This window comes from Mobula birostris, chromosome 11 (genome assembly GCF_030028105.1).
Source record: "Mobula birostris isolate sMobBir1 chromosome 11, sMobBir1.hap1, whole genome shotgun sequence".
Classification (NCBI taxonomy): Eukaryota; Metazoa; Chordata; class Chondrichthyes; order Myliobatiformes; family Myliobatidae; genus Mobula; species Mobula birostris.
Genome location: NC_092380.1, coordinates 73,783,577 through 73,799,724, shown reverse-complemented (window position 1 = coordinate 73,799,724; position 16,148 = coordinate 73,783,577). Strand labels below are relative to the sequence as shown.

Genomic DNA, 16,148 nt, shown 5'->3' with positions numbered 1-16,148 from the left:
CATACTGCGGGATTGAAAAAAGCTGCAAAAAGTTGCAAGCTCAGCCATCTCCATCAGCACTAGCCTCCCCAGCATTGAAGATATCTGAAAAAGTCAGCATCATCATTATTGTGTGCTGTGTCATTTGACATGTGATCATAGTCTTCCATCTGTCTTTAATCTATCATTGCCTGTGGGGAAGACCCCTGTCATACTGCTGTTCTTATACTTTTCTCCATGATTGTTCTTGGCAAGTTTTTCTACAGAAGTAGTTTGCTAATGCTTCTTTTGTGCAGTGCCTTTACAAGATGGGTCACCCTAGCCATTATTAATATTCTTCAGAGACTGGCTGCCTGGCTCAGGGGTAGCATAATCAGAATCAGAATCAGGTTTATTATCACCAGCATTGGTAGTGAAATCTGTTAACTTACAACCAGGACTTGTGTTATGTACCAGCTACTCATACAGTCAACCACCGTCTGCTCCTGTGGCTTCACATGACCCTGATCAGGGGGCAAAGCAGCAGCTACACCTTGCCCAAGCATGACCTGTAGGCTAGCGGAGGGAAGAAGCACCTTACACCTCTTTTGGTAGGGATGTATCTCCACCCCTCCACCAGATAAAAAGAAGGCATCTGTCAACAAGGACCTCGATCACCCAGGGCATGCCCTCAATCACCAAGGAAGAGGTACAGGAGCCTGAAGACACACACTCAATGATTAAGGAACAGCTTCTTCCCCGCCACAATCAGATTTATGAATAGACAATAAACCCATGAACATTCCATCACTATTTTTTCCTCTCTTTTTGCACAAATTTAATTTATTTTATTAATTTTTTAATTACAATTTATGTTTTTTATTATGTATTGCAAAGTACTACTGCTGCAAGAGAATGTGTGCCAGTGATCTAACCTGGGCCCAGCATATCGATGCAGCTATTAAAAAGGCAAGACAGCGGTTGTATTTCATTAGGAGCTTGAAGAGACTCAGTTTGTTATTTAAAACTCGTAACAACTTCGATAGATGTGCCATGGAGAGCATTCTGACAGGCTGCATCACCGCCTGGTACGGGAGGAGGGGGGGGGAGGAGGCTACTGCACAAGATGGAAAGAAGCTGCAGAAAGTTGTAAAATTAGTCAGCTCCATCATGGGTACTAGCCTCCAAGAGGAGTTTCAAGAAGCAGTACCTCTGAAAGTTGATGCCTATATTAAGGACCACCCCATCAGCCAAGACATACCCCCTTCACATTGTTACCATCAGGAGGAGGTACAGAAGCCTGAAGGCACACACTCAGTCATTGAGGAACAGCTTCTTCCCCTCTGCCGTACAATTTCTAAATGGATACTGAACCCATGAATACTATCTCACTTTTTAAACTTTTTAAAATATGTATTATTTCTGTTTTTGCACTATTTTAACACACACACACATATTATACATATATACTTACTATAATCGATTTACGTGGTTATTCATTTATTTATTTTTCTTTCTATATTATCATGTATTGCATTGTATAGCTGCTGCTAAGTTAACATGTTTCACGACACATGCCGGTGATAATAAACCTGATTCTGATTCTGATATTAAAGTTGATTATGATTCTGATTCCCATCGACCTGTCTTTGGGATAAGGACACTTGGTCACAAGGAGAATGTGCAAACTCCATGCAGACACCTCCTGATGGTTGGATCAAAGCTGAGTCCGTGGAGCTGGGAGGCAGCAGTGTTACCTGCTTTTCCCATTGCTTTTCTTGAGTAACTTGCTTTAATTTTTTTTTGACAGTGTTAAGAAGCGCCTTTATACTTTTTACCATAAATAATGTGATACCAATGTGATAACTGTACACATTGCTGTGGAGTTACTGGGTTATATATGGAACTAAATTAACAGTAATTGATACCTTTATACGGGGGACATTTTCCTATTTTTTCAGCTTCAGTGCGAAACCAAGCCTTCTGATGAGTATTCTGCCTTCTAAGTCAAACCATGACTTTTATTGGCTTGTTATGCAAATATGTGTCATGATGTGAAGAACCTGACAGAAAAAAATCCATTTATGTATTTTACTTAATTGGTTGTATTGGATGTTTCACCTGAATGCTGATTTTAGGTGGTAGAATAAGCATTTTGCATAACCGTTGCTCAGATTATAACACTGCACACACATTTATCAAATGGCATGTTCAGAAGTGAACAGTGACAATGTCTCAGGTCATCAATAATAACAGGTTTTGCTTCTCCTGGGAACATAGAGCATCACAAACATTTGTATCTATTGTACTAGATTGCAATGAACTTGGACCGATTTCTGTGGTGGCAAATTTAACTCTGCTCACTTGGAATAAGCTGTGTCATTATGGGATGTTCAAAAGGCTAAGTGTTTTTACTCAGCTTTGATACCAGGAGGAGCAAAATACTCCTCTGGGTCACACCAGGAAAGTTGTGACTTCCATATCCTCTGGCTGTACCACTTCCCTCTGAGACACTCAGTTTGTATTTTCATGTTGTCTGGCGTCTACACGCTGTACGGTTTCCTGGAATTTATTTTATTTTTTAGTTAGAGACACAGCACCGTAACTGGTCCTTCTAGCCAAATGAGCCCGTGCCAGGCAATTACACCTATGTTACCAATTACCCTACTAACCCATACGTCTTTGGGATGTGGAAGGAAACCAGGCACCAGGAGGAAGCTCACACAGTCGTGGAGAGATCCTGCAAACTCCTCATGGACAGCGGCAGGAGCTTAACCTGATCTCTGGTGCTGTAATAACGTTGCACTACCCGTTACAATACTGAGCCACCCCAATGAGGAATGAGTGGGAGGTTGCTTAACACCTCATTAATAAGGCAAAGGAGTTAAGATGACTTTCTCAGACAATTTGTTTGCAGATTTGTTCGTATTAAAATATCTGCTTAATGTAGGGAAGATTGAATGTTCCGGGTTTAATTGCTTTGGAATGTAGGAGGCTGAGGGTGATCTTATAGAGGTTTATAAATGATGAGGGGCATTGATAGATTGGACAGTCAAAATCTTTTTCCTATGACAGGGTAGTGGAACTAGAGAACTAGAGGCTTTAAGTGAGAGGGGAGAAATTTAAAGGTGACCTGATGGGTAAATATTTCTCACACTAACAGTGGTGACAATCTGGAATGAACTGCCACAGGTGGTGGCAGTGGCAGGTATTTTTACAGTGCTTAAAAGTACTTGGACAAGAAAGATGTAGAGGGATAAAGACTGAAATTAGATTAGTTTGGGTTGGTATTGTGTCAGCATTGAAGAGGTGGGCAGTAGGATCCGAGCCGTACATTTCAATGATTTTATTTATTGAAATAAAAGACAGTGCATTCTTTGCAATTAATATTGAGGACAATGGAAAGGAGGATCTTGAGAAGTATATACTTACTACTGCCCGTATTGTTGCCCACCAAGTCTGCATATTGTCCCCCTTTATTCTTTCCTTTCACTAGGAATTGACAATGCGTCAGACATACCCACTTGTCTCCCAGATGGCACAGCAGGTAAAACCACTGCACTCAACCTCAACATGAAGTTAGCATGTCTACCTTGTCACCATATGGGGTTTTCTTGGCTGCTCAATTTCCCTACCACATCCTATAAATTAGCTAGTAGTTTAATTGGCTGCTAATTACCCCTAATTTAAGTGGGTGACAGAAGAATTAGTGTGCAGTTAATCGGCATGTGAGGAAGAATAGCTGACAGGGAAATAAACAGGATTAAATCAATTGGTCTGAGAGCCAGTATAGAGTTGGTGGGCTGAATGGTCTTCTATATTCCATGGGAAAAATTAATTTAACTCACCGCTTCTCCTACATTTGTCATTGACAGATGCCAACACATTATTATAGTCTTGCCCCAGTGTTCAATTTATCCACAGTCACTAGTAGATCAAAATGACAAAGCTTGTGAGCTGTAAAACAAATTACATCCTCTGGTTTTTGAGTTTTGTCAGAATTCTGCTCCCCTGACTGCTGAGAGCATTAGTGAGTGGAATATGCCATGTATGAGTGCTGTGCTCAGGATGATGTGCTTTTGTCATTTGCACAGTTGACGCCAAGATGGTGAAATTATTGGAACAATGTTAACCATTAGTGGTCAGGTTATTGAGTCAAATCCTACTGGATCTGACTCACATCATACAGTATGATCCCAGTGGATGATCTTGCCATTCATGGGCAACTTACTCCCAGTATCCTACAGTTGCAGCCTTTTGATGAGGTGCAAATGTGCCCAGACATTAGGGGACACAAAAGGCCCTGGTTATTGTATTTTAGTCACTGCTAATCTATTTTATTACTTATTGAGATACAGTGCAGAGTAGGCCCTGCCAGCCCTTTGAGCTATGCCGCCCAGCAATCCCCCAATTTAATCCTAGCCTAATCACAGGACCTCATTTAAAAAAAAAACATGGGCCCTGAATTTGAGATTTAATGAATGCATCGAGGAGGGAAAAGTTGGCACAAGAGACTGTTGAGATTCAAAAATGCCAAGTCTTCATGAGGAAGCTGAAAGATGAGGATTAGTAAAAGTTAGGTTCTATCAAAGATTGTGAATAAGCATAAGAATCATGATTAAATGTGCCAGGCAGCAGTGGAGGCTGCTGGAGGTTAGAATACAAAGGAAAACTTTGGGCCAGCAGTGAAAAATCACTAATATGTGATGCAATTTTTCTTAGAGCTTTAAGTTTCAATGATGTAATTTATCGTATCTACAAGAATGCAATAACTTTAAGTAGTTAACTACAACTAGTGAACTGAAGTTGATTACCTGTGCTTGTGGTCTCCATGAAGTTAGTAGTAATGACATTTTAAAAAAATCCTGTTTTAGGTTCTGCCTGTGAAAGCTTTTACCTTTGGATGAGTGTTGAACATGGCTTCTGGAGGTGACAATTTTCTTGAATCTCTCTCGTCGTCTGTCCAGCGGTAAGTGCTGGGCTCATTTGATTAATTAATTGCTCTAATGTATAACAAGTTGTGAGTCGAAAATGGATTCTGATGCAATATATGAGAAAAAGCTTTCATGGCAGTGTGCCGGAAATGCACTGGTATCAGCAATATTAGATGCATGGCTGAGACATTCAGGCAGATTAAAGTATTGTGACCTTAGCTTGACAGAAAATGCTGCTCTGTAAATTTTGAGCTTAAACTGCTAATAGGACATTAACTGTTCTGTTGAACAAATTATTTTCTTAGTAACTGTAAATAATAGAATATTTTTTTAAAAGAACAATTTTTTTTTGTTGGTGCTGTCACACAAAACTGAATTTTGCCATTTATGACAAAATTAATTAACTCTATCATTAATCAATTGTTGGCTGAAGCTGATGCTGCATTTTTTCAAAGCTGTTGTATCATTCCACTGTCATTAAGTATTTGTTGGATTTATTTTGAGATGCTGTTCTACTGAGGAGTGTGTGTGAAGGAACATTGGCAGTGCCTCATCAAAGGTTACATTGTTGCTCTCTCTTCACATTCATTCTTTGGGGTAGAGGGACCATTCATTGGCCAGACATCTATCCCATGGGTGTATTATACTGTACCAAAGTACATGATATCCATAAGATGGGCTCTGATTACCTGTATGTTGAATAGAGCAGTCAGATTGTCTGAATCACAATGCAGTATGTTGCTCTATGTACCGGATTTCCCAGTCAGGAAATCTCAGTTTAGACCCAATCCTGCGTTAACTGAGTCCATCAGAACATGGCATTTAGATGCAAAGTGTTCATTGGGTGTTGTCAAACTGCATTTATTTTACATAACAGTTGTGAAATCTGGAACTTTATATGCCCAGAAGCTGTTAATTCAGTCAGTTGAAAGGCTCAGTTTTTGATACAGAAATGTATAAATGTTTGAGCAATCAAAGAAGGTGGATGGAAATAAACTTTATTACAGGGTTATTTCAGTTTCAGTTTTATATTATAAACCTGTGCTACTCTTGAGTTTTGTACATTTTGTTTTATTGTGATATGGCATTTGTGTGAAAGGCAATGTAAATATTAAAAGTACTGAAATTTGAGAAACTTGTTTATTAATACATATACTTTATGATAGTGAATTTGGAAGGTGCAGCCATTAAAGTGCAAGTATCAACCTAGGTGGTTGTGCCAAATAAAACCAGTGAAACCATATTTTATAAACAGAATAGAATGCCCTTCAAAGTGTTTAGTATTATTGACAGATAAATTTCCAGGCAGAACATGTTTAAGATCTTATTGATTAGCCAGTATTTTGCCTGAAGACCAACTAAATCTCATTTGATATAGAGTATAACATCACATACTTTGGTTCTCCTTTTTAAACTTGTATCTTCACTAATTACACTAAGATCTCCAGTGTAAACTGGCACATTTGAATCCAGGTACTTACTGACATCAAATATAAAGTTTCTAAGTGTAGTCAGTATTGGAAATTAAAGTGTGAATGCTCTAGTTCACTACAGCTTGCAGTAGTTTGCACCAAGTCAAGAAGTCCATTTAATATAAATACATAAGCCATTGCCTCTGTAACAATTAATCTGATGAGTAAGTTGGTATTTAGGTGCCCTTAAAAACAATGTTATTTTGTTCATTAGTATTTAAAAATGCTGATTTTATTTAATCATAACAAACTCCTGTAACTCTTGAATAAAATTAGAATCTCAAGTGAGATTCATGTTCTGTTTACTTAAGGTTTGCTGCACAAATTAATATAACTTTCATTTAATTGCTTTAAATTTTAATCTGATGCGACAGAACTTTTAGGTTTGCCTCAGAAATTCACATTTGTTGTCAGTGCTATTTCAATTTTAGCCATGCACAGGCCAGAAATCCTTTGTGATCAGTTTTACATTTATTGATTGGTATCCAGACTGATAGAAGTATTACTTGGGAGTTTATAAACTGGATATTATACTCCTCTTTGTGCTTCAAATTCATTTTCCAATTTCAGAAGGTGAATCAAGAAATTCTGTATTGACCAGATGAACTGTAAGCCAACAGGCTAATACTATTTGGCATAAAATACATGAGTGAAGAGAATACTGTTTCCAGATCCAATCTATCCTCTAAAATTATTGTTCTCATGGTAGCTAAACCTCAACATTTGGATTGAACATACTAAAAAGACCGTGCGAAAGAACATCTTATGCTTGCACTGATACTTCTTGGCAAAACATTATCCTGCTTGATGTTGGTTTTCTCTTCACCTCCAGGTTGTATACGGCATAGACTTACATGTACTTGAGCTGACACTTTTAAAAGACAAGTTTAAAAAATATGTTTTCAGCCAAATAATTACAGAGTATTAGATTTCCAGTGAACTTGGGCCATTTACTGAATTTCAGCTAACAATACAATTGGATATTGTACATCAGTTTCTGATTTTCACTTTGGGAATATTTAGAATAGAAATTGAGATATCTCCTCTCTGCTTTTTTTTATTCTAAACTTTTATTTTATTTCTATATTAATTTATATATTTCATTATGAACTGTTAATAGTTTCTACTCAAATTTCATCTGCATCACAATATGTTCATTTTTGTCAGCTTCCCTTGAACTCAATCCCTGTATTACTCAGAAGGACAAGGTCAGTAGATACAAGGGAATGCTATTTCCTGCATTTTACTTCCAAGCTGTACACTATCCTGTCCTGAAATTAAATGGCTTTTCCATTGTTGCGAAGTCTGAATCCTGGAATGACTGACCAAACATTGTGCAATGATCTTTACCAAAGGAATTGCAGCAGTTTTAGAAGGCAGATCACAACTGTCTTGTCTATGGAAATTGGGAATGTGCAATGCTTGGTCTTAAACACAAGCGATGCTGCAAATCAAGAGCAATAGGCACAAAATGCTGGAGGAACTCAGCAAGCCAGGCAGCATCTATGGAAGTGAATAAACAGTTGATGTCTTGGGCCGAGACCCTTCATTAGGACTGGAAAGGAAGGGGGAAGATGCCTGAGTAAGAACATGGCGGAGGAGAAAGAAGTACCTAGAAGGTGATGGGTGAAGCCAGGTGGGTGGGGGAAGGGGGTGAAGTAAGAAGCTGGGAGGTGATAAGTAGAAAAGGCAAACAGCTGGTAAAGAAGGAATCTGATACGAAAGGAAAGTGGATCGTGGAAGGAGGAGGGGCATCAGGGGAGGTGATAGACAGGTGAAGAGAAGAGATAAGAATCTGGAGTGGGGAAATGAAGAAGAGGGAAGAGGTAGGGGAAAAATAATTACAAGAAATTGGAGAAATCGATATTCAGGTCATCAGTTTGGTGTCTACCTGGTCAGAATATGAGGTGTTGCTCCTTCAATCTGAGAGTGGAATCGTCATGGCAGTAGAGGAGGCCATGGACTGACATGTTGGAACAAGAACGGGGATATGAATTGAAATGGTTAGTTACTGAGAAACTTTGCTTTATGTGGATGGAGCTGAGGTACTTGACAAAGCAGACTCACAATCTATGTCGGGCCTCACCAATAATATAGAGGAGGCCACATCAGGAGCACTGGATGCAGTAGATGACCCCTACTGATATGCAGGTGAAGTGCTACCTGCAAGGACTGGAAGGACTGTTTGGGGCTCTGAATGAGGTGAAGAAGGAGGTGAATGGGCAGATGTAGCATTTCTGCTGCTTGCAGGGGTAAGTGCCATGAGGGAGATTAGTGGAGAGGGACAAAAGGACAAGGGAATAACAGAGGGAGTGATCCCTGCAAAAGGTGGAGAACTGGGGGCAGGTAGAGATGTGTTTGTTGGTAGGTTTCTTTTGAAGATGGTGGGAGTTGCTGAAAACAATGTGTTGGATGTGAAGGCTCATGGAGTGGTGGGTGAGGACAAGAGGAAGTCAATCCCTGATAAAGCAGCAGGAAGATGGATGTCTGGGAAATGCAGGTGAAGGCAACATCAATGGTGGAGGAAGGGAAGCCCTGTTGTTTGATGAAAGTGGACACTTCTGATGTCCCAGAAGTGAAAACCTCATTCTAGGAACAGATTCCAGCACCTAAAGATTCCAGCACCTAAAGTTTCCAGCACCCCCTTCTCTTATGACACCCCCCCTTCAGGTCTTTTACCCACAATTGATCTTTACATTTCAATTTGCCCATTGTATCTCCACTTCCCTCACCTACTCCAACTTGACCTTATCAAAATATATAGCATTTAACTCACTTTGCGTCAATTCCAACCTAGTCACCAAGCCCCAAGTAAGAGCAGTGCAGTTGCCATCTGGTGGACTTACCTCGAGCTGACAGTACCTTAACCCCACACTTCCTCCTTTTATTTCTTATGAAAGTCTACAAGCGTTCAGATTCCTTCTTGTTCTTTTCCCCACTGAGCTGACCTCATACTTTGCCTCTAACCTGTCTCCTCTGGTCCATTCTGTTACCAAATACATCTGGGACACCTTGCATATCTTTCACCAGTTTGATAACTTCTAATTCCCTGGCCCCCAAAACCTCACCTTCACTATAATTTTCTAGTTTTATATAATCCATTTCCCATCAGAAGAACTTAAAGCCCTTCATTTCTTTCTGCAAAAAAAAAAAGTCAGCCATCTTTCATCTGCCAACAGTCTTATCTGCCTGGCTGAACTTGTTCTTACACTAAACAGCTTCTGAGTTGACTCTTCTTACTTTCTACAAATCTAAGTTGTAACCACAAGCATTCATGTGGGCTGTCATCTTTTCAAGCACTCATGTGGGCTCTAGTCTTTTCAAGCATTCATTTGGGCTCTAGTCTTTTCAAGCCTTCATGTGTGCTCTAGTCCTTTCAAGCCTTCATGTGTGCTCTAGTCCTTTCAAGCACTCATGTGTGCTCCTATCACACAGAGATGAACTGCTTTTTGCATTTGGTAGGAAAGGTTTTCTGTAATGACCCTTGTGACAGTGGAGCTGAACGAGTCCGTTCAAAACAGTGCTCTGCTGTTTATTCAGTAAGTCATGGAGAGGATGTGCCAGATTGTTCGTAATAGATAACAGTTTGTTTAGTGACCACCTCTCCACCACTAGCTCAAAAAAGTCCGGGTTGTAGCCGAGGACAGATTCAGCCTTTTTGATGGGTTTATTTGGTCTTTTTGCCCATTCTTTCAATTTGTCTAAGTCCTGCTGCAATCGTGTTGCTTGCTCAGTACTACCTACCCCTCCACCTATCTTCGTATCATCTGCAAACATTGTCCCATCGCCATTAATTTCACTATCTAAATCAATGACAAACAATGTGAAAAGCAGTGGTCTCAATACTGACCCCTGAGGAACACCACTAGTCACTGGCAGCCAACCAGAAAAAGCACCCTTTATTCTCACTCATTGCCTCCTGTGGCTGTCAGCCATTCCTCTATCCATGCCAGTATCTTTCCTGTAACACCATAGGATTTTATCTTGTTAAGCAACCTCATGTGAGGCACCTTATCAAATGCCTTCTGAAAATCTAAGTAAACGATATTCATTGCCTCTCCTTTATCCACTCCGCTTGTTACTTCCTCAAAGAACTCTAACAGATTTGTCAGGCAAGACTTCCCTTCATAGAATCCATGCTGACTTTGACTTATTATTAGTCTCCAAGTACCCTGAAACCTCGTCCTTAATAATGGACTCCAACATTTTCCTAACCACTGAGGTTAGGCTAACTGGCCTATAACTTCTTCTCTTTTGTCTTCCTCCCTTCTTAAAAAGTGGAGTGACATTTGCAATTTTCCAGTCCTCCGGGATCATATTGGAATCAAGTGATTCTTGAAAGATCATGACCAATGCATACATTGTCTCCTCAGCAACCTCCCTCAGGACTCTGGGATGTAGTCCATCTGGTCCAGGTGACTTAAGACCATATAACCATATAACAATTACAGCACGGAAACAGGCCATCTCGGCCCTTCTAGTCTGTGCCGAACTCTTTCTATCACCTAGTCCCACCGACCTGCACTCAGCCCATAATCCTCCATTCCTTTCCTGTCCATATACCTATCCAATTTAACTTTAAATGACAACATCGAACCTACCTCAACCACTTCTGCTGGAAGCTCGTTCCACACAGCTACCACTCTCTGAGTAAAGAAGTTCCCCCTCATGTTACCCCTAAACTTTTGCCCTTTAACTCTCAACTCATGTCCTCTTGTTTGAATCTCCCCCACTCTCAATGGAAAAAGCCTATCCACGTCAACTCTATCTATCCCCCTCATAATTTTCAATACCTCTATCAAGTCTCCCCTCAACCTTCTACGCTCCAAAGAGTAAAGACCTAACTTGTTCAACCTTTCTCTGTAACTTAGGGGATGAAACCCAGGCAACATTCTAGTAAATCTCCCCTGTACTCTCTCAATTTTATTGACATCTTTCCTATAATTCGGTGACCAGAACTGTACACAATACTCCAAATTTGGCCTCACCAATGCCTTGTACAATTTCAACATTACATCCCAACTCCTATACTCAGTGCTCTGATTAATAAAGGCCAGCATACCAAAAGCTTTCTTCACCACCCTATTCACATGAGATTCCACCTTCAGGGAACTATGCACCATTATTCCTAGATCCCTCTGTTCTACTGCATTCTTCAATGCCCTACCATTTACCATGTATGTCCTATTTTGATTAGTCCAAGACCTTTCAGTTTGCCTAGCACTTTTTTCATTGTAATAGCAATGGCACTCACTCTTGCTCCCTGACTCTCACAGACATCTGGCACACTGCTAGTGTCTTCCACAGTGAAGGATGAAGCAAAATACTTATTAAGTTCATCTGCCATTTCTTTGTCCCCCATTACTACCTCACCAGCATCATTTTCCAGTGGTCCAATATCAACTGTCACCTCCCTTTTATTCATTATATAACTGAAAGAACTTTTAGTATCCTACTTTATATTATCAACTAGTTTGCACTCATATTTCATCTTCTCCCTTAACGCTTTTTAAGTTACCTTTTGTTGGGTTTAAAAAGCTTCCCAGTAATTCAACTTCCAACTTACTTTTGTTGCCTTATATGCCCTTTCCTTGGCTTTTATGCAGTCCTTAACTTCCCTTGTCATCCACGGTTACCTAGACCTGTCATTTGAGAACTTATTCTTCTGTGGGACATATCTATCCTGTGGCTTGTGAACTATTCCCACAAAATTCAGCCACCTCTGTTCTGGTGTCAGCCCCATCAGTATCCTCATCCAATCCACTTGGGAAAGCTCCTCTCTCATGCCTCTGTATTTCCCATTATTCCATTGTGATACCGATACATGTGACTTTAAGCTTTTCCCACTCAAATTGTAGTATGAAATCAAAAATATTATGATCACTGTCTTCTAAGGGTTCATTTATGTTATGCTCCCTAATAAGGTCTGGGTTATTTTGTTAGCCTTTCCCCAAGTAGGCTCAAGCACATCTGTTCTAAAAAGCCATCTTGTAGGCATTCAACAAATTCCCCCTCTTGTGATCTGACACCAATCTGATTTTACCAGTCCCCTTGCATATTGAAGTCCCCCATTACAATTGTGACATTACCCTTACTACATGCACTTCCCTGCTTGTCCTTTCAATACAAAGAATATCCTTTGATGTTAATCTTCCAACTATGACATTCTTTCAGCCATCACTCAGTTCTGCCCACGTCATACTGACCAATCGCTAATTGCGCCACGAGTTCGTCCACCTTATTCCGATTGCTACATGCAATTTAAATACAGAACCTTCAGTCCTGCTTTCTTCGCCCTTATGAATTTTGCCTCTGTGGAACAACTTAGCTCTTTGTTTTGTCTGCAGTTGTACCCAATCATTGGCTCATCCTTCCATACATTACATATTACATCATCTACTGGCAGGGTCGGGGGTAGGGGGGTGAGATAGCTGCTCCTACAACATTGAGTGTGTGTCTTCAGGCTCACGTACCTCCTTCCTGATGGTAGAGATAAGAAGGGGGCATGTCTTGGGTGCTGGGGGTCCTTAGAAATTGGTGCTGGGCCTATCCTCAGCCCACCAGCCATTTCACGACTCTCTACTCTCCTCATAATACTGACTATCTTCCCTCTCCACTCAGTCCCGATGCAGGATTTTGACCTGAAACATTAAAAATTCTTTCCACCCCCTTCCCCCAGAGATACAGCTTGAGTTGTTGAGTTCTTCCAGCAAATTGTCTGTTGTTCCAGATTCCAGTCATTTTTACCTCCAAATTAAAGACTACATTGGTAAATGTTTAGACGTTGCCTGTTGAAGAAAAAAAACATCCCAGACAAGCTTCTTTTCTAAGGTTTTGGGGTGAAGTGATTTTTTTTTAAGCATTAATCTGGGAGTATCAGTTACCTAAATCAGAAAGCAATCTATTGTTTCTGTCGGTAGCATAAACATTCATTTGAGAATAAAATTCAGAGAACTCGTGTCAAATTATCCATCAGTATTAAAAGGAAATATTTTAATATTTCCTACCTGGGCAGTAGATTTGTTAACCAGCTACACTTGCAAGCGGCACCAATCAGAATGTTGTGGGTAGGCTGAATATGATATCTATTGTTCTTTTCAAAGGAAGGAATATGTCAGTGAATACTCCCACAATTTTACATTGTATATGCGCCTCTGACAACATTGTGGAATCTCAAGCAATTTTTCCAAAAATTGCTGAAGGAAACAGTATAATGTTGACACTTCCTTTGAAATTGTAGGAATATCCTACAATGTGATTTGTGGACTTTAATGTACATAATATGACACAAGATATAATAATGTACATCATAAGATAGACTGTATGATATTCAGTGGTAGAATACATTTACTTAATGTTACATATCGATTACTTTATTGAAGAAATTATTGCTGATAATAAAAACAAATCTCTCCTTCCCTTTGATGTTGATGGGCCATTATTCTAATCTGCGAGTTAAAGTATTTGCTTAAGATTGAGTATTAACTCTATTGAAATACTGAAAATAGGAACATCACAAGATAGCATAGCACTGTGTGTACCAAACGTTTCCCGGTTCAATATTTCCAGCTGACAGCAGTCAGCTTAGGGGATGAAACTCAAGAGGAAGTGAAAAGCAGGTAGAAATTACTGCTGTTGTCAGTTATACGATGCACTTAATATGCGTCCCTGTTGAAGAACGTATGAGGCATATAAAGGGCTATTGATGGAATACCATGGCCAACATACAGTAACATTTGGCTTTTGTCTGTGCCAAGTTTGTTAGGCCTTTGCATTTGGAAAAGTCTAAGGCAACATTTGTAGGGCAACACACACCAAAGTTGCTGGTGAACGCAGCAGGTCTGGCAGCATCTCTAGAAAGAGGTACAGCCGACGTTTCAGGCCGAGACCCTTCGTCAGGACTAACTGAAGGAAGAGTTAGTAAGAGATTTGAAAGTGGGAGGGGGAGGGGGAGATCCAAAATGATAGGAGAAGACTGGAGGGGGAGGGATGGAGCCAAGAGCTGGACAGGTGATTGGCAAAGGGGATATGAGAGGATCATGGGACAGGAGGTCCGGGGAGAAAGACGGCGGGGGGGGACCCAAAGGATGGGCAAGGGGTATAGTCAGAGGGACAGAGGGAGAAAAAGGAGAGTGAGAGAAAGAATGCGTGTATAAAAATAAATAACGGATGGGGTACGAGGGGGAGGTGGGGCATTAGCGGAAGTTAGAGAAGTCGATGCTCATGCCATCAGGTTGGAGGCTACCCAGACGGAATATAAGGTGTTGTTCCTCCAACCTGAGTGTGGCTTCATCTTTACAGTAGAGGGGACCGTGGATAGACATGTCAGAATGGGAATGGGATGTGGAATTAAAATGTGTGGCCACTGGGAGATCCTGCTTTCTCTGGCGGACAGAGCGTAGGTGTTCAGCAAAGCGATCTCCCAGTCTGCGTCGGGTCTCGCCAATATATAGAAGGCCACATCGGGAGCACCAGACGCAGTATATCACCCCAGCCAACTCACAGGTGAAGTGTCGCCTCACCTGGAAGGACTGTCTGGGGCCCTGAATGGTGGTAAGGGAGGAAGTGTAAGGGCATGTGTAGCACTTGTTCCGCTTACAAGGATATGTGCCAGAAGGGAGATCAGTGGGGAGGGATGGGGGGGGATGAATGGACAAGGGAGTCGCGTAGGGAGTGATCCTTGTGGAAAGCAAAGGGGGGGGAGGGAAAGATGTGCTTAGTGGTGGGATCCCGTTGGAGGTGGCAATAGGAATTTTGTGACTGAACTTTCCCATATGAATTACTAACTCTGTAATTTGTGGAGATCATGGAGTGGGTAATTTGCAGGTGTGATGGGGTGGGATGGGAGATGGGAAAGATCATTTGAGAAGAAGACTTGGGGTGGAGGATTGCAGGCAGTGAGTAAGAATGTAGAATGGCGTGCATAATAAAGGAAAGGGAATCTTACTGGAAGATGCTAGTGTTTGATAACCAGAGTTCGACTGTATTATTGAATATGGATTAAGGGATAGGAGGGAAGCTTGTCTATGCAGAACATTGGGATAGGGTCAGTTCTGCTGTTGAGATGGTTGGGTGCCTGGGTCACCTCAAAGGGAATACAATTTGTATAGGTAGACATTTGAAGGATGTTGATTATGAGGATCTATTTAGGGAGTGGATGTTTGAGGGTATTGGAAAAATATCAGGGGGATTTGAACATTGAAAACAGGAAGAATCTACATACCTGTAAAAGGACTCCCAAGCACTGGTCCAGGTAATAATCCTAAATCAAGCCTCAGGCCTTAACTTGAAACCCACCTCAGTGCTCAAGGTTTGTGCTGATGCTGGGCCTTGTGTGCATTGTATGGTCTCCTACAAGTAAGTTAAACCAGCTTTGCTGTTTGTCCACTGATCTTTTGCATATATATGTTGATGCATAAGAAACTCTGAATTAAATTCAGTAAAGAGGGCTGCTGGATTTTTGCTTCCATCTTCAGGTCAGTCCAATTCTACAGACATTAGGCTCTTTGCTTATTCACATAAGTGGCCTGCTGGCTATTCTTACCTTTACTGAGCATGGCACATTTCTGGATTGTAATGTCCACGTCCTTCTTATCTGTTGTTTTAGAAAGTATACAATCTAAATAATAATGCTGTCAAATTTCTGGACTATCGTGATTTAGAAATAAATGGCTTTGCATGAGGTATGAGAGGAGTTCAGACCTACCAGCCAATACCTTATAAATAGAAGATCCACAATTGTTAGATTTCTAGAGGAATCATTTGCCATGGATGCAAGGAATAG

At 40.7% G+C, this 16,148-nt stretch overlaps 1 protein-coding gene across 3 annotated transcripts in view; it reads left to right on the top strand.

Annotated features, from left to right (window-relative positions):
* Nucleotides 1-4,868: 4,868 nt before the first annotated feature.
* LOC140205185 (protein inscuteable homolog) overlaps nt 4,869-16,148 on the top strand; it is a 311,027-nt gene continuing 299,747 nt past the window's right edge. For all 3 annotated transcript variants that reach the window (XM_072272528.1, XM_072272526.1, XM_072272527.1), the window contains exon 1: nt 4,869-4,927. In XM_072272528.1, coding sequence (XP_072128629.1) covers nt 4,875-4,927 — 53 coding nt within the window. In that variant the 5' untranslated portion in view covers nt 4,869-4,874. The remainder of the gene's footprint in view (nt 4,928-16,148) is intronic.